At 35.9% G+C, this 26271-nt stretch overlaps 1 protein-coding gene across 3 annotated transcripts in view; it reads right to left on the bottom strand.

The window, feature by feature from the left end:
- Positions 1-618: 618 nt before the first annotated feature.
- Positions 619-26271, bottom strand: part of ZNF280D (zinc finger protein 280D) — a 38297-nt gene continuing 12644 nt past the window's right edge. For 2 of the 3 annotated variants that reach the window (XM_058811336.1, XM_058811338.1), the window contains 12 exons: positions 21888-21997; positions 20067-20293; positions 17844-18001; positions 17232-17332; positions 16991-17137; positions 16324-16458; positions 14900-15144; positions 13740-13880; positions 12428-12490; positions 11761-11879; positions 11547-11583; positions 620-2747 (listed from right to left, as the gene is read on the bottom strand). In XM_058811336.1, the coding sequence (XP_058667319.1) occupies positions 2117-2747; positions 11547-11583; positions 11761-11879; positions 12428-12490; positions 13740-13880; positions 14900-15144; positions 16324-16458; positions 16991-17137; positions 17232-17332; positions 17844-18001; positions 20067-20293; positions 21888-21997 (2114 nt within the window). In that variant the 3' untranslated portion in view covers positions 620-2116. Of the gene's footprint in view, positions 2748-11546; positions 11584-11760; positions 11880-12427; positions 12491-13739; positions 13881-14899; positions 15145-16323; positions 16459-16990; positions 17138-17231; positions 17333-17843; positions 18002-20066; positions 20294-21887; positions 21998-26271 lie in introns of all 3 variants that reach the window. The other variant, XM_058811337.1, reaches the window with a different exon arrangement.

The raw sequence follows: 26271 nt of genomic DNA, 5'->3' as shown, positions 1-26271 counted from the left end.
CTGGTTCCAGTTGAACTTTTATCTTTTCTAACACCACATATCAGAGCATTTTTCAAAATATGTAATTTACGTGGAAGATCACCAAGCAGATTAAAAACACTACAGATTTCCCTGGGTTCCAACACAGATGCATTCAGCACTCCCTTGGTAACATACACATCCAGTTTTGTAGTTGATGATCTGCTTTAAACTGCATAAAATAAAGCATCACATTGAGTAACCTTGCATGTGTAAAAGCATGAAGACATCAGACTGGTTACCCAAAGCACTATTTAATGGTTTCACTAAAACTTTTAAAGAACAAAGGAATAATGGAACTTATTCTTCTCAGCTTTTTCATGTATTGTGGTTTTGAAGTTCTCCAAGAGGAAAATCTCAGAGCTGTGAGTACATAAACTGGTCCATTTTCTTTTTTAAAAATCTTCTACACGTGCATGGGTGACAACGAAGATGCAGTCTAAAGTTTAAATTCTACATCTCTTTAGAGCTTGAAGGAACCTTTGAGGCTGTTGAGATCTGTTTTATTTAGAGGTTCCAATAGTAAGCTGGATGGTCTCTAGATTTCAGTACTGTTAGACTCACTTAGCAGCTGAGCCCAGTGACCTTAAGGGGACAGAGGAAACTTCAGTTGCAGGCTGATGGGCCAGAAAAAAATCTGTAGAGTCTGGAAAGGTTAGCACACCATATCACAATACACAGGTACAAAAAACGTTTATGCATAGGCACTTGCTCATTTAATTCTAAAATAAAACAAACAAACCAACCAAAGCCCAACAAAAATCCCCAGTGAAACATAGGTCTAAAATTCACAATAATGAATTACTTACTTTTTTGGGAACTGTCACTAAATCTTTTTCAAAAATAGGAGAAGGCTATGCCCAAAGTTTCAAGTTGAGCATAAAATTATACACAAAGACAATTTTTTGTTGCAAATATTTACTCAAAAAGTAATAATTTACAGCAGTACTTTAACAGCTGTTCAAAACATTTAACATTCATTAAAAACAAAACTGTAAGTCAAAAGCACATTCTGAATGTTTCAAATGGAGCAATGAAATCAAAGGAGCAAGCTACTGTTACCATATGCATTCCTAAATCTAGCTAACTAGAAGACAAAAAGAAACCCCAAAACCAAAAAACCAAACTAAAACCAGCAGCCATTTTTCAGTACATAACTTAGACTACAAAAAGTCCTGAAATTGAACTGTACAATACTACTTTATATGCCCTTGTGTCCTATTTTTAAGTTAGCCAGTAGCAGCTGCAAAATGGCAAAATGCATGCCAGGTGGTGTTTCCAGTTGGGAGTTTTCGTTATTTTTGCTTAAAACCATTATTACATCAAACCATACTTTGGTGTGACTTACAGATCATTCCTACAGGTCTACACCTAAGAGGAATTAACCCAATGGTAAAAGCCTAAGAGCTACAGTACTTTCAGCATTGTGTCCTACTTCATACTGCTATGTTTGGTAGTTCTGCACAGCCTGCACAGTGAAAACTCCACAAATATATTTTTTATTGTAATAATTTCACTTTCACTGAAAGTTTATTAAGGTAAGTTTACAGCCTGGCAGGATTACACCTGTACAGAGGTGCACAAATTCATATACTTCTGTTTACATGCTTTTACAGACAGGAATGTGACACCAAGTTCCAATGTTTATATTTACCTAAACTATCAGCAGACCAATAACCTCCATTATAAGTGTGCTCCATGTCAGCATCAGAAGGAAATTCCTACTCAATCCCCGGTTCAATGATATTCACATTAAAGAATTTAGAAAAATACTTTCTGGGCGAACAAATCACCTTATCCTGGGCTAGTTAACTATAAAAAAATTAGAATTTATACCTCTTTTCAAGTATCAATCTAATAATATATCACATCCAAGAGACAGGAAGATATATTTTAACGTGTTACCTTTTTGAAGCTTAATGAATTCAGTCATACATACACATACATGCTACTCCATATGCAAACTTCCCTTTGGTGTCCCTTTCTCTTCTCCTCCCTTTCAAAATTTTTAGTCTTTAGCATCCGTGAGCACACTCACCAGGAATGGTCCATGGTGTTCTTAGCATAGTTTAAAACAAACAATAAAATGAACACAATTTCAGCTTGCTTCATTCTCATCTGTCTTGTTTGCAGTTGTTTCCATTCTGCTGGGATTGCTTTCTCTAGAAGTCTCATCTGTTTGTTCAGTGAGCTGTCCAGCCTTCTTTGACGAAGGTGCGACATTACCTTTTTGGAGAATTTCAGTAGCTTCGTGCTCTAGTACTTCTGATGGAGTTAAAGGCTCCAAATGAATACTGCCTTGTTCACTGATGTCTGAACTCACAGATTCAGGCTCATCCCTCTTTCTCAGGAACTGCTCAAAGCTGACATCTTCCCCCAGGGTCAGCTTTAAGTCTCTCACGTTCTTGGCTGAAAGCGCAGTTCCATCCCAGCCACACGCTTTTGTCTGCTCATTCAGGATGTCAGCTGAACTTTGGCACGTTTTCATCTCACTTTCATCATGAATACATTTTTGTTTCTCATCTACTAACTGTTTGCTATTAGCTGAATCACAGTATGCTCTTTTCTCATGCAAAGAATTCTTCGAGCAGTTGCCAGGGAGTTCCAAACGACGGACATTTTCTGGATTTGACAGTGATGAGTCTTCCCTCTTTTCAAAGGATGCAACTTTTTTAGTTTGATTTCTACTGCATTCTTTTGTTTCATCTGAAGAGTCGTGCTCTTGTTTGCTGAAAAAAATCAAACCAAATTATTTTTAGATAAGATTTCTATAATTTTAGGTTATAAATGAAAAAAAGCAAAGCTTGGCTATTCTCTGCAAAGTGACACTCGGAGGGGTATTAAAGATTTCCTCTTTGGGATTTTCAAGAGGATTCAAAGGAACAAAGGCAGAATTTAACTAATAGCTGCATTTTTCTCATCTATTTACAATCTCAGCTCTGTATTTAGCAGTCAATTAATACTCTAGTTCTTGCATTTCAGCTCCAGAAAGGAAGGCTGCCTTTGTGTGACACATGGAATTTCCCAAAATAACACCTGCAGCTCCTCTACCTGCACAGCCTCTTTGATACAGATGCAGATAAAATTGCTTTATACCTTTATACCACCAACTGACTCTGCAGTACTCATGAGAATCAAGCTAACAGCTGGAAATCTAAATTAATAAATTAAAAATTTATTTGAGCAATCACAACCTGCATTCACTGAAAGAGTAAATCTGTGAAGCAGCATTTTCAGTCACCTTTCAGAGTAAAACTGTGTGTTTATAAAGAGGAAACACAGAGAAGTTCAATTTGTTCTGTAAAGTTTAAATCTGGTAAAAGTGGAATAATTCTTAATCAATCCAAAGTTTTTCAGAATGATAAGCAGATTAAATTACCTAAAATGATGACGGTGACAAAAGAAAGTGTAAGGGAGAGGAAAGGAAAAGCTGGAAGAACAGGAACTGTCTGATTTCAGGAATAAACTCTATATACAAAGTGAAATTAAGCTAATTGTCCCAAATGACCTTTTAAAATTTAAATTGAAAGTAACAATCTCAACAGTAACATGCAGACAAAAGCTGTGAGAAACACAATATCACCACTTAGCTCATTATTCAAAATGCATTTTTATTTTACTTCAAGTGGTTTTAAACATTTTTTGGCTCAAGTCACTCAAATTCTGTAAGCAACACACAGTTCAGAACTCTTAAAAAGAATAACCAATTCTTTGCTACTATGTTTTTTCATATATTTTCAAGCTGAAAACCTACACATATTCTACTTCTCCTGTGAATTTAATTTAAATGATTTTAAAACAATTCCAGTGATTCAATTATAAGGTGACATTGAGTTCTACAGAAAATGGCTGTTCTGGAAAAGGAGCTACAACCATTCAGAAATCTGTTTTCAAGTTTTACTGTTATTTAAATAAACTAATCCAAGAATATTCCATTTCCTCCTTCTACTCTAGGTCAGAGGGATAATTTGAGCAGGAATAAGAGACTGTTGGGACACCCTTGAATGGTGAAATTTTGGTGGTCACTGGGGTATTCATAGGAATCTTTTCATCCTGTTACACTGACTTTGCATTTCTTGTAAGGAATGGACTCAAGAGAGAGGCCAAACTCTTTACCAAATTACATCCTGTATTTGCTACTTTTGTCAAACAGAAATGTTAGGGTTTGGGGTTTTTTCTCATTTAGTGGAGTAGCTAAAGAGTAGATGACTTTCTCAACTACAGAATTTATCTATACAAGTTCTTCTCTTTCAAACATCTAGAAAGAAAAGGGCAAAAAAAGCAATATTGGAAGGAGAACTCAAGACTCAATTCCAGAACAAAAATGTCAGCTAACATCAAGGCAGCTTTTGCTGTTCTGTGTTCTCCATCTTTTCCAAATGTAAGGGCTACAGTGTGGGGTTTGGGTTTTGTAATGTTTTTATTTGGGGGTTTAGACAGAGGATGTTGCATTTTTTGTTTTACTTTTTAAATAAAACCCAGTATTAGGGAACACTATTCTACGGAGAAAAAAAAAAAACAAATTTGAGAGCCATCTTCTATAATGCTGAAAAACAATACGAGATAAACAAGAAAAACTAAGAGAAAACACATCTGAAGTGGTAATGGAATCTATGGAAAAGGTGTGTTTGTGTAAGAGAATCATTCATAACACTTCTGAATGAAAATGAGAGGTCTTCTCATTTCTACAAAATCATTGCTTCTGTTAAAGAAAGTCACCAAACTCTTGGTATTTTGGAAAGCTGGCAAGCAGTGCTACAAGACAAATCTTTCCTAGGTTTGAGGACTTCTCTCACTCTCTTACCATCTGGGATTTCCGTAACAAGAGTGCCCTTTCTGAAGGGCAACAAAAAGACAACTTCTGAAAAAAAATCTGTAAAATCAGAATTCAAAGATGATATTTCTGAAAAAAACCCACTAAGAATATGTACTGTGAGATCTCTTAGATTCTGAGAGGCCCCCAAAAATTACAGTTCAGAGTCAATATTAAACCAGATCTCTCAGTGACCAATTTCCAGATTCCCTGAATGTGAAGATACATAAGAAAAGCAAAGCATTCCTTCACTGGAGGCTGGCATTCAAGAGTCAGCCAAAGGGACTGACTATAAATTACAAACTGATTATAAACCACAAACTGACTATAAATTACAAACTGCACATCCCTGCTGTGGCTGCTCCACTGAAGCTGTGTGTGCCTCTGACACAGCCCAGCTTTCAGCAGTAAAACACACAAAGCTGGATTTTTATATGCAGATCCTCTGAACACCATGACCAGTAATTTATGTATAATTAAAAAACAATAGTCTTGGATCTTCACACTAGTTATAAAGGTCAGAGATACTCTTAGACTATGTGTAGGAAAGACAAGACATTACTCCCAGCTTAGCTTCTTTCACTCCAATGGAGATTTTGGTGTGGATCATGAATTAAGATTGAATGTTTTAAAATACTGTATGGTTGAAATAGAGATAAGGATGAAGATAGAGTAAGAAAGCAATGTGGAAATCTGAAACTGACTTTTAAAGTTAATACTTATGCTGAGCTTAAACATACTTCACTTCAGAATTCTGAAGTGTTTTACTGGGTGTACAGAAATTATAAGATCAACTTGTTTCATGTAAGCCCTTCCAGTTATCTTGCCTCAGGAAAACCAGGAACCAACAGTCTGAAGATAGTGAGCATTACTTTTATTCTAATTCTACCTGAGGAATGATCTCCACACCAGAAAGGTCTTTTAAACCATGACTGAAGTATTTTAAGATCTGAAATGCTAAATTAGGTGCATAAAGCTACCTGACAAAAACATTCCCCAATATAAGCTCAGTTTTCTTTCATTTGTCTACCATAACCCAAACACCCAGAACAGAGCAGTAGTTGACTTTAGGAGAACTGTGAAATGTTGCAGCTGACCTCCAACTACTACATGTAGGGGATGCTTCCTGCAAAATACCTTTACAGGCACAGTCCATACATTAGATGAGCTATAAATTATTTAAATTTATTGACTTTGAAAAGCACATTAATTAAACAGCTTATCACAACATCACCAAAATTGATTTTCTGTGTTTCTGTAAGAAAATGTTATCGCAGAGATAGCAAGAAGTATCTCCTACAAACTTGTTAAGTCATCAGTTCTAACAAAATCTAACCTTTCAAAGGTTCTTACAGAAAAAAAGAAAAAGCAAACAAACCCCTCAAAACTGCTTATGCCTAAATCTTCTTTGTTGATGTTGCATTAAAGGCAAATTTAATCTGCTGAAGTATGGTGCTGCCTCTATTATATTTAGATAATGTTATTAATCATAAATTAAATTATTCACAACCTCAGCGAGTCTTAATGGTTGTCTACAGGGTCCAAAGTATTTGACATAAAAAACAGCTTCACCACTAAAATTTTATGAAACCTGTATACTAATATTAGATTGATCAACCACATGTATTTTCCTAAATCCAAAAACGCAGCCTAACCCCAGACCTTTTAAAGAATTTAAGCACATAGTATCAGCACACCATGGATACTTTCTAACATTAATGTTCTAGGAGCTAACCAGCATCTTAAGCTGTAGCATAAACAATCACAAATGGGAGTATTCTCATTTCTGAAATTCAGTCTCATTGCTTGTCCTGCTCTCACACAATAAATTGTATCTATTTGCACACACACACAAAGCTCAAATCATGAGCCACCCTCTTCACAGCAATCTGATATTTTCTTATAATCAAAGGCTCACTGGGTAAGTAGAACAAACTCAGCTGGAATCTTTTGCCAAGCATTTCTCTTCTGTCCACACCTAACCAAAAGTAACTTTTTCTGGGATGACTGTAGCTTCAAGAATTTCTAGAAATCAACTGTAAGTGGTAAGCTATCTTCCAGACACTCAACTGAATCATACACAGCATTAAAAAATTTAAATTTATTTAGACCCAAAAGAATGGAAAGGTCATTTGGTTTGGAATTTTTAGGTGTTGGCTTTTTTTTTGATTAATCCCACCTTCTTGCAAAAATTCCCTCTTTTGACAGATGTAAATTTAATTGCTGCACAGCCACATTTAACAGAATATCAGAAATGAACATTTACTTTGTATGACTTTTCAAACAAAGATAAAACATAACGGGCTAGTCAAGCAGTGATACTCAATGTCCTAAAAATAAAAAAGACAGGTTAAGCTACATACAAATGAAATCTTAATTCTTTGACCATAAGCTAAACTGGATATATCATGCATATTCATGCTCTGCCCTGGCAGATATGGTCCAATATGTTGCATTATTAATGTAAATTGTTGAGATCATAAAAGAGATTTAATACTAAGGCAGGTTTCTTTTAATGATTTAGAACTGCTTTTATGAGTTTTCAACATGAGTAACTTTTCTAAGATCCTCACACAAATGGAAACAGGCTGTCACAAGGCCAATTGATTCTACATGAACCATTGCCACAAATCTCTCATATCCGTAAGTACCCTAAGAAGTGTTTAAAATGCAAGTTTGAAACTTAAAATTTCTGTAGCAAATCTGCAAAAGAACTGAAGGACAATATTCCAAATAAGCATTTAAAGATGTAGAATTCACATAACTTCAAATCCAAGTGTCTATCTAGTGTCACCTCTGGGAAATTCTTAGAGAATGTTTCTGAAAGCCAGAAAGCCCTACAATCACATTCCATTCTTCTTGTTGTCAGAAACCTGAATGAAAGTGAAATACGAATTCAGCTTCCTCTGAAATGAACAGCATGCTCACAATGAAAACACAAACCCACTATGCTTTTTTGAATGCTGCTGTGTCAAAACAGAATTAAGTCCTGCAAGAAAAACCCGTAGTTGGTAAGTGATGCTTGAAGCTGAACAGCAGCATTCAAGATGGAACACAGCTTCTGTCAGAAGGAAAAACGTTGCAAAAAGAGCAAGACTTTAGAGTACTGAATAAGTGTGCAAATGCTCAGTCACAAAATACGTGGAAGAGACCATGGATGACAGGATCCTTGCCATTATTAGCAATACTAAACAGCTGCAGGAGCTCACTATCACCAGACCTGTGATTGAGTACTAGAAGTCAAGAGGACAAAAAAACTGGTCAAAATGAATTAATCTCAAAGAATTTGATTATTCAGGAAAACGAAGTGCTGCAAATCAAGAACAGCTTGCATTCACCAACACCAAACTCTTACAACTAGGAAGCTGTTTCAGTGACTGATCCTTAAGTGAGGTCAGCTTTATCTATTATGCTGTTCTCAGGCTAGGAAATGAGATTCAAAACATATCCACTGTACACAGGAGGCTGAGTTTGGAGGAATTTTACAAGTTCACCATTGCAAAAGCAAAGCTCATCGAATATCCTGATGGATAAACTTGCCATAGATAATCTAGAACTGAAGATGAAATCAGAAGCAGTAAAATCAAAAGCAGCAAATGTCCCAGCAGCTTGAGTAGAGCATCCTTGAAAATGAGAGATGATCCCAAAAGAACAAGGTGTGAAATCAACTGGAACTGCAGCTGCTCCACCCTCAGAATCAAGGCTCAATAATGTGTGTACTTCCATTACATGCTTTCCTCCTCTCACAGTATTTTGGAGCAAAAAGAAGCTTAGCTACCAGAGAGCAAAGCAGCTAGTAAATTCCTTTGGTCAAGACTCAGTTTATGTAGTTACATGCAACAGAAGACATGGAAAGCATATTTTGCCACTATATATCACAAAGTTACTGGCTGAAAAAAAATGTAACTTACTTGAATATTAACTTGATCAGGACTTGTATGCTTTAGTGAACACCCAAAAAACAACAAAGGCTTTTAGTTTCAGAAGGTGGGATCAAGTTCAGAACAAAATGGGCTTTGATGTCAGCCCATATGCATCAGCATTTACTCACTACTCTAGCTTGGGATGATACTGATAGACTGGAGCAGGGAAGAAATGCTGCACATGAGCAGCAAAGGAACATGGCATCATGTAAGTGACACTCCTGGTAAGCCTCTCTTCAACAGCCTACAGCCCCCAAAAAGCTGCCAATCAATGCTGTAAAGTAGAGAACATTATCAAAAAGGGCCTTTGACTGCAATATTTGGAGAAAAGACCAGACCCACTGTCTAAAAGATGCAAGAAGAGAATACCACAGCTTCAATGCATGAAGAAAAAGGAAAAGGTCTGGTCAGATCCTTGTTTGCTTACATACCAAAATAATCCCAAGCTGGACTGGGTTCAATTTTCTGGTCCACAATGATGTATCAGTGAGCCAAGGCAGTATAGGATACCTGCTCACTTTCAACTGCCCTGCAACAAAAATGTCTGCTGTCAGTTCATTTAAAAATATGTTAATGGTTGTGCAAAGCAGAGAGTTGAGCAATCAGAAGAGTACTTGCATAGTTATTAAATCTTACTTCCTCAGCACCAGGTGAATCACCAAATAAACAAGGAGACTTATGTGGAGTAAAAATTTAAAAAACAAATTCTGCTGGAACATCCCCAGCTGGGTTATCTGTATTACTAATGGCAGGATTCTGGTCCAAAGACAGGCTCTGTAACTGTACACAGAGTTCATGGAACATGTCTGATCATTAGCAATAAAGATGAGTTTAAAATACATACAGACAATCCAATATATAATAAGACACCCAAAGACACCATGTGAGAGATGCAAGAGAAGATCCAAAAGTGTTCAAGATCGTTACTGAGTCAGTTTCCAATGATGAAGTGATTCTGAAGAGTCCCATAAACGAGCCATTGAATTATAGATCAAAGAATTAGAAGAAGCATTCAAAGATCATTGAGAAACTATACAGCAGAAGTTATGAATATTGTCAGCAAGTTCCTCCTTCCAAAGCAACCAAAGAGTACCACTAAGAACCAGCCCACAAAAAGATGAATTTTTTTTGTACTCTGTACAGCAAATTATGAATTAAAATATCTGCTACAGAGATATACTCTTCAGTTCAGCAATGATATATTCTTGTCCTAAGTGTGAGAGGACTAGCATATGGAACAGGACAAGATTGATTGAAAATAATGATGCCTATGAGCCTGACAGTTTCAAAATGCACCATCACTGATTTTCTATCACTTCTTGTGGTATCAGTAACTAATTTTATGTTGGCATCAGAACTCTCAATAATAATGGCTATCTGCATCTGTGCTACTTTAACATCTTGCAGAAACAAACTTGCATATATTCTTGACTTTACTTCAAACCTTTTCAGTGCTCATCCATCTGCTTCTGAGCAACAGGTACATATATCCACACAGCCAACATTCTTATATATTTCCATATGTCTGTCATGTATTCAGAACAGCAAGGTCCTTTTGCAGTACTGAGGACAGCCTGCCACAGCTGCATTAGTGTATCAGTGTATCTATAACCTTTCCTTCCATACACTTCAGCAGGCATTAATTCCCAACACCTAATGCCAGCTCCAAACACAAAAGCTAACATTTCCACAAGTATCACAGCTCAACACTTTATTTTGTTATTCTCTGAGTTTCACTGAAAGCTGAACTACTAGAGAACCTCTTCTTACTAACCACTTTATGGCAACTAAGAAAGAAAATACTTAATAAATATTAAATAATCTATTTGGGAAATCTCCAAAACTCATTGAAAGCTGATTTATGCTTAGAGGCCTAAGAACTTACCACCCTGTTGGAAGAGTTCTCACCATGCATGAGACCATCTAAACTCCTGTTAGAATCCTACTACAGGCTAGATGGGTTATCAGGTTATATTTTGTTATATCTTTTAAAATATTTCTTTGCAGTCTGACTGACATTTTTCATTCTGTATTCTGAAAATGGTATGAACACAAATGTTTGATTTAACTGACATACCTCTAAACCTTGAATTAAGGCACAAACTACACTATAAAGCCTCAGAGGCTGTTCCAGGAATGATCAGGGAGAGCTTGGCATGTCTGATTGTTCTAAGGTTTTAAAAACCCCAAACTAACACAATCTGAAACACAATCTCCACAATACTGCAGGTTCTTCTTCAAATCCTTTAAAAACCCTGATTAATACATACTAATTCCCCTTTGAAAGTCAGAATAAAAAAGCTAATACAAAACCATATGCCTTTGTCATATCAATAACATATTTTTTTAAATAATTCCTAAGTATTTTTAAATATTAAAACTGAATTTGTCCTACTTCAGTCAAGGACATTCCTTTTTGTATTCATATTCATATTACATAAAGAACATAAACCACTAATTTGATAAAGCTAGTATTAAGTAGAAGTAACAATCTCATTGTATATAGACAGGTTAGAATTGAGAAGTTCCAACATTGCAACAATTATTTATCTTTCTTCAAACTGATTTTATTTTAGCTGCAATAGGTACTTTCTTTATCTCTTCATTCTTGTAGTTCTGGACATGGTAAGATGAAAAAGCACTAGGTACAGTAAAGGTCTGTGTTCATCCACACATTTCAAATTCAATGGAATTCAAAAGAAACCAAAGTTCTAAGTGTAAATTTTGGCCATCTATCACTAAAGTAATAGAGAAAAAAAACCCAAAACATTAAGCAGTAAAATAAAACTTACTGAGACACTTGTGCAGCAGTTGCATTATCTGTGGAAACTGAAAACAAAAACAAAGGATTGAATTAAGAATATTTTAAAATGTGGAAATACAGAAGTACTCACTGCTAAATGCACATACAGAAATAATGCAACTCACAACAGGACTGTGATAACACAAGAGACATCCACATGGAAGTATTTATACACTGCATAAAAAGACACCACCTGTACTCACCTTCCTCTACAATAACTTGACAGGTATGAGTCTGGTTCTCACTCAGATGTGTGGCCATGTCATCCAAGCCAGAAACATCAGCCAGGAAATCACAGTTGAGACACACTACAGTCACACCTCTAGGAAATAAAAAATCAAAAAGGAAGCACAATTACAAAATGGTCATAAAAACACTTGTCTTAACTTACAGCAACTGGACAGACTACAAAAAAAAATCAACTTCAGATGAGATGATTCACAAAAACATAATCTTACTTTTTCTACTGCAACTAGTATCAGGAAATTCCCATCAATGAGCAGGGCATCTCCATGCTGGATATAGTACAAAGAACATGACTTTAGACAGAAATTTATCTGTAGAACATGAGTTTCTCTGATTGGATGGTTGTTTTTTATTTTCCCTGACCCCCTCCCCATTTTGCATCTCATGAATAATCAAACAATAATAATAATAATTAAAAAATTAAAATTGCTCAGAATTAAGTTCATAAATGTGGACAAATAAGTATTTGTCACTGACCAGATCACTGCTATTGGAAAACCTAATGGTTTTATTTCTCTGCTCTAAATTGTAGAAATTCAAGAGGTTACAGTCTGAACCTAAGCTAGCAGTTCAACATCAGCAAGCAAAACCACACTGATCTGTAAGTGAAAAAAGCTGAATTACCGTAGCTGCTCTGAATGCTTCTTAAAGATCCAAAACCTTTTACTTGGACGAGCACTGTGAAAGCTGAATATATGAAAACATTACCACTCAGACTGGTTTCAGTGAATACATGACTCTGCATGACCCCTTCACGAGCCATGGAACTGCAATTTGCTTAGGACAAAACATGAAAATGTTTTAGAACCTTAGAACCTAAGCCTAAGGTACTGAACTGCATTATTCTGAAACATTAAATGTTTAAAGCTTACAAACCTGTGAATCTCATCTCTAGTTTAAAACATTGGCTCCCTTGGAAAGGAGCTTGGGAGGTGAAAAGCTAAACTTTACTGGCACCATCAACAATTCAGTTTTTGAAGAACCATAGCTATAGAATGCATCACAAAAGAACTAAAACTTGGCTGAACTTGTGCTCCCTGAAGAGATGGCTTTCAATGAGATATGAAATTTTCACATAACAATAGATTACACACATAAAAGCATGCAAACTATTTCAGCCTAGGACTTTTATGAGCGTTGAAATTGGTATGAATAGGTAAATATAAAGTGTATCTAAAAACTTAGATCACAGATTCAAGAATCCTAGAGTTCATAAATGCCAAGGCATTTCCTATGTATATGAATTAAAAAAAAAAAATCACATTTACTATTTTCCACAATACAGTTGGCTTCTTCAGGGCACAGGAGTAACAAGTAGGTTTTTAAAATTTTGTTTTACTACCACAGCTATATGATCTGTATCTAATTATTGTATAGTATAATTCCATGGCCCTGAAAATGATGCATTTGTGTCCTTAACAGGCTTTTTCACAGCTGTCATCACTAATGCCCAATGCTGCCCCACCACTGCTGACAAAATGAGATGTTATTTCTATGGATGACCAGAAGTGGGGTAAGGAAAAGTATCCACTTGAGTTTGCTATTTGAGACATCCTTCAAATCTGAGCACAGACTTCACTAGGATAGCTGTGGCCTGTATGCATTCAGCACTTGTAAAATCAAATGAGCCATTCAATCTGAAACCCAGAAAACGTGCCATAATTAATCATTATTTGCCAAAGTCAGGCTGAAGTGATTATGGCAGGTACCATAAAAACTCTGAAGCAAAGGTATAATACTGCCTGCACCATTGGATTTTTAAAGCAAAACAAGAATGTGGAGTTTAAGCCTTTGCTAAAATATTAAAAAAACAATCTTACACATTTTCCTGCCCACCTGAGGACCCAGTTCAAAATTCACTGAACAAACACTTCACACCTTACATGAACTTAGGAAGTATTTCCTAAGCCACTAAAAACTTTGAAAGAGTTCTTACCTCATCATGTGATTGACATAGGCTTTGCTACAGCTGGTGTTGTATCTGCATAAACTACAGTGGACATATGCAGGAAAGTGCCTTGCAAAATCTTTTATTTCTGAGAAACACTCAATGCATTTGTGAGTCCCCACATGATACCTGACAGTAACATGAAAAAGTTATCAATTAATAGCAACACTCAGAAGAGACAACTATTTCAAACCTTTTGCTTAAAGTAAGTAGCACCTTGCCTATACTAAGGAAAAATGAGGAACTGAAAACGTTGCTTTTACTTGAACTATAATTTAAATATGATCCTAATAAAAAAGTGAAAGTTAATGTACACATCCATTATTGGCCACTCCTGGAAACAAGAGATAATGCAGTGGATGAGAATCCCCAAATTCAGCTGCTGCTGTTGTCTCCATGTACTTGAGAAGTATTTCCAACAATTATTTCCATCCATCACAATGCATAGGAACAGCCTTTGGCTTTTCTATCACCCCAATATTACCCACATGGTTTGAAACATCTACAAAGCAAGAATATAATCCTGCTCTTCCCCAGTTTTGCTCACTTTTTGATCTCTTCCAGAGCTACACACTGAGAAAGTTAGAAAGTGGAGGGGTGGCATCTTCCATCTCTGACAAAAAAAAAATGCCAACTCATCATAACTAATGAACTTACACTCCAGTGTAATAAACAGTCCATAAAACACTCATGAAAATTGTAACATAAGGACAGCAAACCCCAATAAATTGTCAAGACAAGGACTTGCTTTTACTTTCTTTATTTTTTTTAATTAGTTACCCAAAATACTCTATCTCCTAGGATAGACAGGATTTTATCTTTTAACTAACTGGTTCAAATAAATAAAATAAAAGAAAAAAAAGAAAAAGAAAGGCTCCATGCAGAGAAAATTTCTAAATGTGACACAGAGAAGTTTCCACAACACTTGTTCTTTCATCATAAAGTAGTCTGCCATCACCAAAATCAGTGAAGATTCAGAATTACAACCACAGTACCAGTATGTAGAAAGTTTATGCATCTGCTTTTTCAGCAAACCTGAGGTGCCAGATCTTCTATATTACAGCATTAAAAGTGTTGAAAGACCATTAAATGATCATTTATTTATGTTCAAAATGTACTTTAAGACAATTTCAATGCCAGTATTTTACCTCAGATTATGAAATGCTATATTTGTAGGCTCTTTTTTTCTTCTGCTGTTCGTCCACGCATTTTGTTTCCTCGGTGTAGATTGTTTTGATTTTCCTCTTGATTTACTTGTATTAGATTTGTTATGATTTTTAGTGGTTGCATTTTTATTTTTAGGTGATAACTGAAATGTGGAACTGCTTGTACTAACAGAAGATGTAGCTGATGCTCCTGACTGATGAGATCCCAAAGATGCTCGAATAGTCACCTACAGGGATGAAATTGTAAAATAATTGTTTAGATGTAAGCTCTTCACATTCCAACTCCTATTTGTTTCAAAGTTCAAGCCACTTTATAGCACAAATCATAGCATAAGAAACTCTCCTGATGAAAGATTGCTTTGAAAACCACAAAACACTGACAATACTGTTGGACTAGAGTTAACCTCTAACAGCCAACTGGACGCTTAAAAAGTTTATTTTGGTTGAAACAGTCATGATAAAACATGTTTTCCTTCCAGAGCTGCAACTGGCTAGATCCTGCTTTCTTAAATGAAAAAAATGAAGCAGAAGTGTCAGGCCAATCAGCCCTACTAAGAATATCAAACCATTCCATCAGTATCTGGATTTAACAAAAAGTCCCGTGTCTTACTGCCACATGATGAGCCAGTCTACTCCCTTCAGGTATGTTTATTTCTCATCCTGGAATTCCAAGGAGTAATTCTGGTTTCAGATCTATCTGCTATTCTTGAACTTTGTCATGCTCTCAAATGTGGTTTTGACTCACAATAAGACTTCTAATTCTACTTCTTAGCCATACTCCTAGTATGGAAACACCTTGTCTTCTAAATCTGGTTCCAGGTTTTTTCAATATTATCATTTCATCCTGTCAAGGTCTATTAACAAATTTTAACATAATCCAAGCTTTTGTTAGGTCACGAAGACCAGGAAATCTTAAAAAAAAATTGAGGTATCATCACAGAGTAAAGAATTGGTGCTTTACATTCCTTCTGCAAAGCAAGACAATCAACTGCAGCTGAAGTAATTTTTCCCTTCCTGATTCTACAGCAAATGAACTGTGAAGAGCTGATCAAAATGTTAACTTCTCTTCTTCCTTGCAACTGAAAGGATACGTATTTTGATACTATACTGAAAAAATGGTTGGAAAAAGTCCCAAAATCTACAAGAAAATCTTAGTCTAAGTAGCTCCTTCTTGAGAAATGGAAGACTGACTTAAAGACAGCATAAGTGTTCTGAGGGGACCCAAGTGTTTCCTCACATACCTTCAAATGCTGAACCCAAACAAGACCTGGTGAACCCAGTTTTAAGCATACATATTCTAAGCAGAAGAAAGGAGAAAAGCACTTCTTTGTATTCTACTCTTTTCCCTACCAAGACCTTTTTTTTTCCTCCTTTGTCCCCTCAAGTTTTCCTGCATGAACACTCACCTTTGTTCCAGGAGGCAAGCCTTCTAATTGCTTGGGTTTCCTGAATGTTCGGTGATGCTGAGTCTTGTGATCCATTTTTTCTTTGCATGTTAAAAATTGCAGTCTGCATTTAGTGCAACGGTATATTCCCTTTTTCTTTTAAAGACAAATGACAATCTACAGTAAGCATGGATGGCATGACAAAACTCTAACCCTAGCTTGTCTCAAGCAATGCTCATGCAGTTCCTAAACCATCAACTAAACAAACTCCTAATACTACACAAAGATAAGATACCCTGTAGGAATTAGACACGTGAAAATGCAAGGCAGTACAGTTACTAAAACAAGGAGGAATCAGATTCCCAGTTACAAGACACTTCATTATCTTTATTTGAACTAGTGGCAGGTTTGCTAGTAACCTCAAAAAAGGCAGAATCAAATCACTAAAATGTAATGAAGAAACCAAATAGCAAGAAGATATTCAGACATTACTTTAAACAGGAAGCTGCTATCACACAAAAACAAGACAACTCCCTTAAAGATTTCTGAAATTCTTCTAATGTATTCTTATTAACTACTCTTACCTAGTAACAAGCTTACAAATCAGTCCCATTTGTTTCTTCAGAGGGAGATTGCTTAAATGTGTTTAGCATTTTTCTAGCATTAAGGATTGAAAAGATCTGCTTACCTGATGCCTCATGTAATGATGCATATACGGTGCTCCAATTTTAATAACTTTGAGGCAAAATGGGCATAGCAAATGTTTTGTGTTTTCATGAACTGTTCTAAAATGTGCTTCTACATCTGAAAAAGCTGAAGATCTGTAGCTGCACACCTAAAATAAGAAGGTTGACTTTTTAGTTACAAATTTACTGACAGTGAAGACAGGGGAGTGGTGTAACCTAAATACAAAAGTCACTCTGAAATACCTGGCAAACATACGGCATTTCACCGGGCTTATGATTGTCCTTCATATGTTGCAAAAGAACTTGCTCTGTGTCAAATGATAATTCACAGATTTTACAAATTGCTAGAAAAAGTAAAAAACAAGAAAAAAATTACAAATTTGACAGAGGTCATATGTACATAAATTATAATGCATATATATAAATACGTACACACATATAGGAAATGTATATAACATTAAAGGTAAAGAAATCAAATGACTATTCTACTCTTTAGAAGAAATTCCCTGTACAGTTTCAGAAAGCCAGGAAGGCAAGGGCCTCAAACATGAGGTCTTATAGTAAAGCTTTCAAGTAAAAATACATAATTAAAAAAACAAAAAAAATGCAAGGAAAAAAACCAAAGGCTTTTTAAAATACTTTTTTGCATATATATATATATATATATATATATATATATATATATATATAGCTCTCAAGAGAAAAAAAAGTGCTCTGTTTCTGTTTTTTTTTTTTCATATTAAATCTCAAGATTGTTGTACTTGAATAACAACAGATTTATTCTGAAATTACAATCCAAGAAATAAAAGTTAGGAAATTTCTAAAAATTTTGGCTTAGAAAAGAATTGAACTCACTGGATGACTCGTAAGGCGTGTGTGTACTCTCGATGTGGCACTGCAGCTGGAACGGCGTGGGGAACTGTCGGTAACAGTGCTGGCACGTCGTGTGGCTTTCCCAGCTTTCATTGCTTTGCTTCTCAAGCTCCAAGTGATGTTTCATGTGGTTCATAAACCTTTAAATTATAGTGAACAGGTGCAAAAAACCACATTTGAACATTCCCTATACATATCATATGCAAGATGTACAGGATTCTTTAGAAATTTTACTATGTAAGGACTTCTCAATCAAGAAAAAATATTAAATAATAAGTGTTTGTTAAAACCACAGGCAACAAACTTTAAGCTGATAGAAATCTTGACTTTAAGGAACACACATTAAATCTAAAACATGTTCTAAGACTAAATCTATTACATTTCTCATGTTTGCTTAGACAAAATTCTTGCCTTGAAATATAGGGAAATAAGTAAAGACAACATTAACACATCAACTGTTCTCACTTTATTCACCACCAGCAATCTCAAAGCCCCATTCTGAAACACGTGTAACTTTTGCTGTGCTGAAAACTATTAAGTAGCAAGAATGTATCTGCAATTTGGACATGACAGCTTTATGTGGCAGGAGTTCCAGGAACGTTCCTTGTCTAAAGCATTTACGCCTGACCTTGAGTTATGAAGGACAGTTATCAAAAATGCCACTGTGCAGCCAACATTAAAAGAGTGGGAGAAACTGGTATGGTACTATTTAAGTTACCAGCTTTTCCTCATTAATCTGACCATCTGTCTGAAGCCTACTTTTCTGGCTTCAGAACCTTTTCTAGCTGAGAAGTCCAGGCACCATGACAGCATCACTGCTACTGGTGGAGCAGCACAAGGACAGGTTACCTCAAACCCACAACAGTTCAACTTCCAAAATTCCTGTTTGGAATGCACTTTATTTCAGTACAGCCAGGAGAATTATTAAACATAAGTCACACTACAAAAGGAATGCAGGCCTTGGAACTGTAAAAAACAAATGAGCAAGAAGCATAGTCTCTTGAGCTCAAGCTCATACTACCATGCAGTTGCTTAAAAAACAGCAACAAGAAAACCAGAAAAAGCCAACTGAGACTCTCCAGTTTTCTAAGCAGACAAAAGAAACAGACACTATTACTGCATAATGTCTTAACAGAAAATTATTGCAATGGTGTATCCAACCACAAATCTTTTAAAGAAAGCAGGGGATTACCATAATGAATCACTTTCTGCTTTTCTGAACTTAAGTCAAAAATTATACTTTAATTAGGATGGTAAGACATATTTATTTTGTCCACTATACATAGAGGTGCAAAATAGACCCTGGAATGAAAATTTTAAAGTTATAGAACTATGGAATAAAGCCACAAGGTCACAGTCAAAATTAATATGGTTAAAGTCAATGCTACAGAAATTAAAAAAAAAAAAAAAAAAAAAAAGCTTGTACATTTTTAATGACTTGCTGTGGAACATATAGGGGCACCACAGCACCAACTGCTTACAATATAATGCTGAGTATAAAATAGTGCCTATTTAATGATTAATAGCAAATGTCATTGTTTTAATTACAGAAAACTTGTTTTTTTCAATAATATGTGTCTAATGTTAGCATAAACCTGCTCACTTTAACTTGCAGACTGTGCCCTTTGAAACAATAGTCCATTTTTCAATTTTACATTCTGCTACTTCAGCTTCCCTTGAAGAGTGCATGTAAAAAGGTTCAGTGACCTTAACTTCCAAAGGAACGATGACACAAACTTGTCTACCTACTAAAACAGCTTACTGGGGTTTTATCAGCATTTGGAAGTAAAATTATTCCAACAAAATAACAGATGTTACATAAGTGGACTACTGACTATTAGTCATTGTGCATCCCTAAAGGAAATTAACACTCACATCTACCAATACTGCCATCAATCCAGATGGCAAACTGTAAAATCCTTTGTGTTGCCCTTTCTAACCCCCAAGTCCTACAACTGCTCTTATCAAAACTCTATGTTTATATTAGACACCACTAAAATTCATACTCTAATCTGTAAAAAGTTCTAAGTTATGGTCATACATGCAAGGTAAAAATTAATTCAATTTGTTTAGTCACCCAGTATTATCAGTTTTCAGTACGAAAAGAACTGTAATCCAGAAACACAAAATTTTTATACATACGACTACTATGGACTGTAAGTGATTAACAAATAATTAAGGAAACAAATAATTAAGTTCAAATACCTTATGTTATTTTTAAGAACTTTGAGACAACTGATGCATTTAAATGTCGTATGAGTCTTCTGCTCCTGTTGTACCTGCTGGAGGTCACCTTCATCCTTCCCATAATAAAAGTCATTAACTAACATAATCAGCTTTCCTTTCTCAGATTCCATGGTCCTGTTTGTGCTCACACATTCTGTTTTGACCACTTCCGAGAAAAAGCTATTTACCATATCTGGGCAACAATACTGGGTGCAAACAGGGAGAAGAGACACAGAAACAAAGGTATCAGTCTCACAAACTGCATCAATCAAACAGCATTTTAATAACTGAAGGCACTAATGAGAGATGCAAAGCTTAACTCTCCGACACACTGAGCTTAGTAATATTCAATTCTGAACAGTGTTTAACTAGTGTTTAAGTAATAAAACACTACATATTATAAAACTGAAGAAAATTCTCATAGGTTCATGTAAGATAAATTTAATCAAGAAAACAATACTAGTTTTGCCTTATTCTTGCAAAAAATTCTATTTCATTTACATTTAATAAAAAGAAAGAAAAAAGCAGCTTTCCTGCAAGTATTTTGCTGACAAGCATAAGTTTATTGAGAACTTAATGGAAAGTTTTGTCCTTTTTTTCTTAGGGTGAATCTATGTTGAAACCTTCAAAAGTTCTTTCCAGCATTGCTAAAAAATTCAGAATTCTGCGTCACATAATAGACATTATTCAAGCTTCTTTATGTTGAAGTATACATAAAGAATGCTTAGCCCAGAAGCCATTTCATGAAATTTATCACTTAAAAAGTACAGCACACTTCATAAAGAAGATGCTACCAAGTTTCCAACAAAATTAGGATGTTTCAGAGCACAAATTTTTCTCCTGCTAAATAACGGTTCTTACCATGCAGGACTACTTTCCGTAAGCCTACTAGTAAGGAGCAATTTCCTGCTGTGGAACTGTAACTCAGTATCCTAAGTAAACACACTTCTTCAATGGTTCCTTCATTCAGCTGATGTACTCAGTGCAAAAGCTATTCTGTACAAATAATGATTAGAAAAAGTTAAAACCCTTGGGGTTTTTTCCACTGCTATCTGTATTTCTTAATTATGTTTCAGAACCGAAGGAGACAGCAATTACAGGGTATTGTAACCCTGTAAATCAGAACCATCTGTGAGAACAGTAACTCAGATCCTCACAAATTTGTCTTATGCAGTAGCTGATATTCCTTTTTGTTTTGGATATTCATGTTGTATACAGACTGCAAAGCCATTTCTCTGTCCCTAAAATGAAATACATATGCCCGAGAATTGAGAGGATCTTTGCAAAATGATAAATATTTTCCAGGAAACAATGTTTCCAGAAATAGTAGTAAGTAGTTTCACAATCAAATTAAGTGATGCTCAATTTCTGAGAGTTTTGTTTACTGCAGTGTTTGAGTATGAACTACAAATGAACTTCTTCCCCACAGCTTAAAAACTTTTATCTATTAAATATCAAGTATTTTTATCTTGCTGTACCAAGTGATACATCAAGATTAAACAGTAAGTTTGCATTGTCATCTTTTTGTCAGCTGCAATCTTATACAGATGTGGGTCACCTGGCTGCCTATTCTCATAGGCACCTTCAGAACATTGGAAACATGAGGCAAAAAGTAGCAAGACTTGGAAAAGTGGCAAGCTCCTGTCTTGCTCTCCATGACTGCAAGACTTTGAGCATTTGACTCTGGTTGATAGCAGGCAGAAGCCAAACCAGCTTCCTATCAAACCATGGCACTCTTCCCTAACCAAAGAGAAGCCCACAAAGTTTGTTCTAATGCTTACCAGCCCCAAAAGATTTTACCTTCATGTGATTTTTTAGAGGATCCATAAGATTGAAATGTATATTACACTTTGGACAAGCCCGTGGAAAAGGTCCTCCATTTTTAATGGTGCTGGATGCAGCATTTGTCCCTGTAAAATTTAAAACATATAAAGACTCAGAATTCACAAGCAGAATACTCAATTTAGCAGTAATGGCAGTATTCTAGTAAAATATGCTATTTCAAATGAAAACTACTACCATCAATGAAGATGTACTAACCATAAGAAAGGCTTTAAAAGCATCTTTTAACTATTCTTCCTTTTTCCCAAACTGACTTGGAGTTTGCTCCATTTGACATAGACTGATAAACAGATTTTACAAAATCTGATCAACAAACAAGGAAAAAAACACATGAAGAGATGAAGGCAGCACAACAGGGAGAAAGCATTTCATACCAGCCCACCCCATCCTGGATAGGATGGATTTTGGATGAGTTTTTTTCACAAACTTTTCAAATGAACACGTAAAGCCTGTTTTCTGCCCCAACCTGATCATCATCTCAACAAGGTTCAGATAAAACCCTATTGGTTTGGAAAGGAATTTCACCATTTGGTTCTCAATGATGAGGCTACTTCTCTCTGGAGATTTGTTGGAATCTTGGCTTATTCAAATACATTATTTCTGTTAAGCAAAGGTGTCTTTGGAGAATCTAGAGAATAAATCCTCTAAATTAATAATTACTCCTAGTAATTAAAGGAAATAATGCTTCTCTTATCAACATAAGTGATTAATACCTTTTGAGCAAAAGAGATATTAAAGCTTTGCATTAGTTTAAGCTTTAATGAATAAAATAAGCTTTGAGTTTGCTCCAAACTGTCAAAAAACATCAGAGCAAGAGCTACTTTTCCAGATGAAATTCTCTTGCATTCTCAAGTAATTTACAGATTTGAAGGAGTCCATACTAAGTAAGTAGTTTGGAAGCTAAACACAGGAAACAACATCTTAACAGCAGAGTCAACTGTTCCCTGCCAGGACTATGAAAAGATGTAATAAAACCAAAAACAAATGCAAGGAAATGAATAGGTGTATGAATTAAGAAATGAACATGCAATAGTGTTTTACATTTTTACATCACAATAGTCCTGCCTAGACCATAAATAAACAGTAATTTTCCTTAAGATAACAGTTTTGCTAAGAACCATTGCTAAGCAGAAAGTCCTTCACATGAGTGGATGGCCATGTAAAAGATGTACCACAAACAGTGCTGCAAGTCTTCACTCTTACAGTTGGTAAAACATTTTGACACATCACAGCTAAGTGCAAACTGAGCTGAAAAAAGCCAGTTCTGCAGCACAACCTTGTGCTCTGCAGTTCTTCAGTGCTGGATTCTGTGACAGATTAGAAATTGCTATGCCAGCATGGGATGGCTTAGAGACAAACTCAGCAAAATAAGGTTCTCAGTGAATATGATCTACTTCTTTTTTTACTGAATTTAGCAAGATCCTTCAGTTATCTTTTTTTATTACAGGCTGCAGCACAATATCTATTTCACTTGAAAGAGGGTGGAGGAAATTTTTTTGCTGGCATGTTCATGTTATAGCCACGTCCTTCTGGTAGCTGGGAAGAGCAAACAAGCTCTAAATAATAAATGCAAAAAACCACAAATCTGAAATGATCCCAAACCATCATTTTAACATTATAGGACAGAGGATGTCTTGGAAATGTCTCAAAAGTCAAGAATAAATCCTGGCCTATTGCAATCACTGGAAAGCACCTTTTGGCTCAGGACGAAAATGCACTTAATAGTTAATACTCTGAAACAGCCAGACCAGCTCTCTTCTTGCAGGGAAGGAAAAATCTTTCCAATAACTTTGTTTCTTTGAAATAGACCTTCTCCCCTCCCAATAGTACTTCAACCTATATCAGAAACACTGCTGGAAAAAAAAAAAAGGGGGAAAAACTGCAAAACACACTTTGCGATAATTAGTCAAAGTACAGAATCACAAAATAATTTAGAGTGGACCTTTGGAGGTGGTTTTCTGCAATTTCCCAGTCAAAGCAAGTGTAATCTTATGCTCAGAGGATAAGAGTTCAGTCAACTTCTGATTATCTCCAAGGATAGGGATTCCAAAATCTAATTTGTTACTGCCTTGCTTGGCATTGCTAAAATGATTTTTTCCTTCATCTAATCAGAATCAGTTCATAAATTCAGCAGTCAAAGAATTAAGTCAAGAATTGTTTCAATCTTGATTTTCTGGTTGGTTGTGTTTTGAAGTTTCAACCCCCTACTCCCTTCTTTGACACAGAAAATCAACTAAGAGAATGAGGTCAGGGGCATTTATTTTTATCATCTGTCTCTGAATGACTAATTACTGCTCTACAGAACTCAAACCTACCTACTAAACAATAAAGGTCTAAAATTTGAATAGGTAATAACCTCAGGTAAATTAATTTGTAAAGGTATATAAACCCTTGCATAGAATAGTTATTTTTATTTTACAGCATAAGAACAGTTACTTACTTACACTGCCTTAAGAGCATTAAAAACACTGACCAACTGAAACACTACAGATGTGTTAGCTTTTTCCATGACACAGAGGCAGATCTGCCAGCTAGATCATTCCAACCTCCTACTGTTTGAAGACGCATTTTGTGCCTGTACAACTGGCTTCAAACTGTTCTTATGCTGTAAAGAAAAAAACTGTTGGACAGTTACTGTAGGTGAAAGAGCCAAGTGGCTTCTAGCACCGACCTCAATAAGCTTGGCCTGTTTTGGAGTTACACTGTCACATTCAGAAGCTGCAGGAGGTTTAGATACAAAACCACGCATTTAGACTTGGAGTACTTTAAAGAACCTCAGTTTTTTCCCATAGTAATTAGAACACATTAGTGATGACTGCAATTTAGAGTCCACATAAAGCAGTTAAAATATTTTCCTAAACTAATATGCCATACTGAAGTTGAGAAAATATCCAACTCAGACTGCAGGCCCAGGCCAGTGAGGCAGGAAAGGGTAAATGCAAGAGATCCAGACCCACCTCCGACCCCAGTAAATCATACTGTGGCCACCTGAATTCATGTGGCCTACTTTTCACATCTTGACCCACTCTAATGTGAGACAAGGTGAGTTCACAGTAATGCAGCCAAGCTAAGCAGCTGGTTTCTGCAGTGCCTGCTATCTGGAACAAGCTCTGTGCTTCTGATGGAAGACACCTCTCCTTTCTTTCTGCTTCTGTGTTAATGCTGGTTTAGTTTCTCACATAACTCTGTAAACCTTAGTATGCATGCAAAATGGAGACAGTGTTGTAACTTCTAATGACCAACCACAGCACATCTGCTCTCTTCTTCTGAAAGAACCTTAGACATGTCCTTATGGTTTACAGTATTTCTTCTGAAGAAAATCAGTAAAAACGAACAAACAAAAAAACCCCCAAAAAGAAACAAAACAGAAAAAGCCACAACAAAACAAACAAACAAACAAAAAACCACAAAGAAAAAACCAAAACAAAAACCACCACTAACAACAAAACCTAACAAATCCACAAAAAACTAAACCTAAAAGCCCCACCAAAAACAACCACAAAACACCCCACAACAAAAAAAATCCACCAACAACTTTGAATTTGGGAGGTTCAGTGGCTGATTAACATGCCCATTAACACTCAGCTCCATCTGGTCAGAAACCCATGTTTCTGTCACTGTAAGATGACCCTGGATGATATGATCTCAATCCAGAGATCAGTCCTCAAGCAGACCTGAAAGACACAGCTACAAACCAAGGAGTCTGAAGTGCCAGCACAGGTCTTGTAAACCTCTCACAATGACAGAGTGCAAAGAATCTTAAGACTATAATAAAATATGTCAAAGGCTTCAGTTCTGGACACAATGGTCTAAGCTAAGGACATTCTGGTGTATCCCCCCCCTACAATGACAGAGCTGCTCCAATGATTTCTCAGGGTGTAACAAGAAGCTCAACAAGTAGAGATACTTTATGTCACAAACAATTGTTCACACATCTGAGAAGAAACAAAATAGCTCTCCGGCACTCATATTTCTGTTTACTCAGTGGGAACTATCTAAACGTGGCCAACAGTGTGGAGAATCTCCCCATTCAATGCACATAGGCAGACTCCCAGCAGGGAATGCTAATGAACATCTTGGAGAATCTGCCACACTGTGCCTCAAACATGGGAAAACATAATTCACTCAATATACAGATACCTCAACATCCTAACATTCTCCTTTGTAGTACACCTTTACCTCTTTTTGATATAAATATATTAAGCTCAAATGTCTCGCTCTATGCATTGTTTGCCGAAGGTTCATCCATTCACAAAATGATCAGGTTATTAATTAGATGCTACTCCTCCCTGGGGGGTTTAATTTACTTACACTCAGAGTTTGGTACATGAGCTGCTCACAT

Source organism: Ammospiza caudacuta, chromosome 10 (genome assembly GCF_027887145.1).
Source record: "Ammospiza caudacuta isolate bAmmCau1 chromosome 10, bAmmCau1.pri, whole genome shotgun sequence".
NCBI lineage: Eukaryota > Metazoa > Chordata > Aves > Passeriformes > Passerellidae > Ammospiza > Ammospiza caudacuta.
This window is presented reverse-complemented; position numbering and strand designations above follow the sequence as displayed.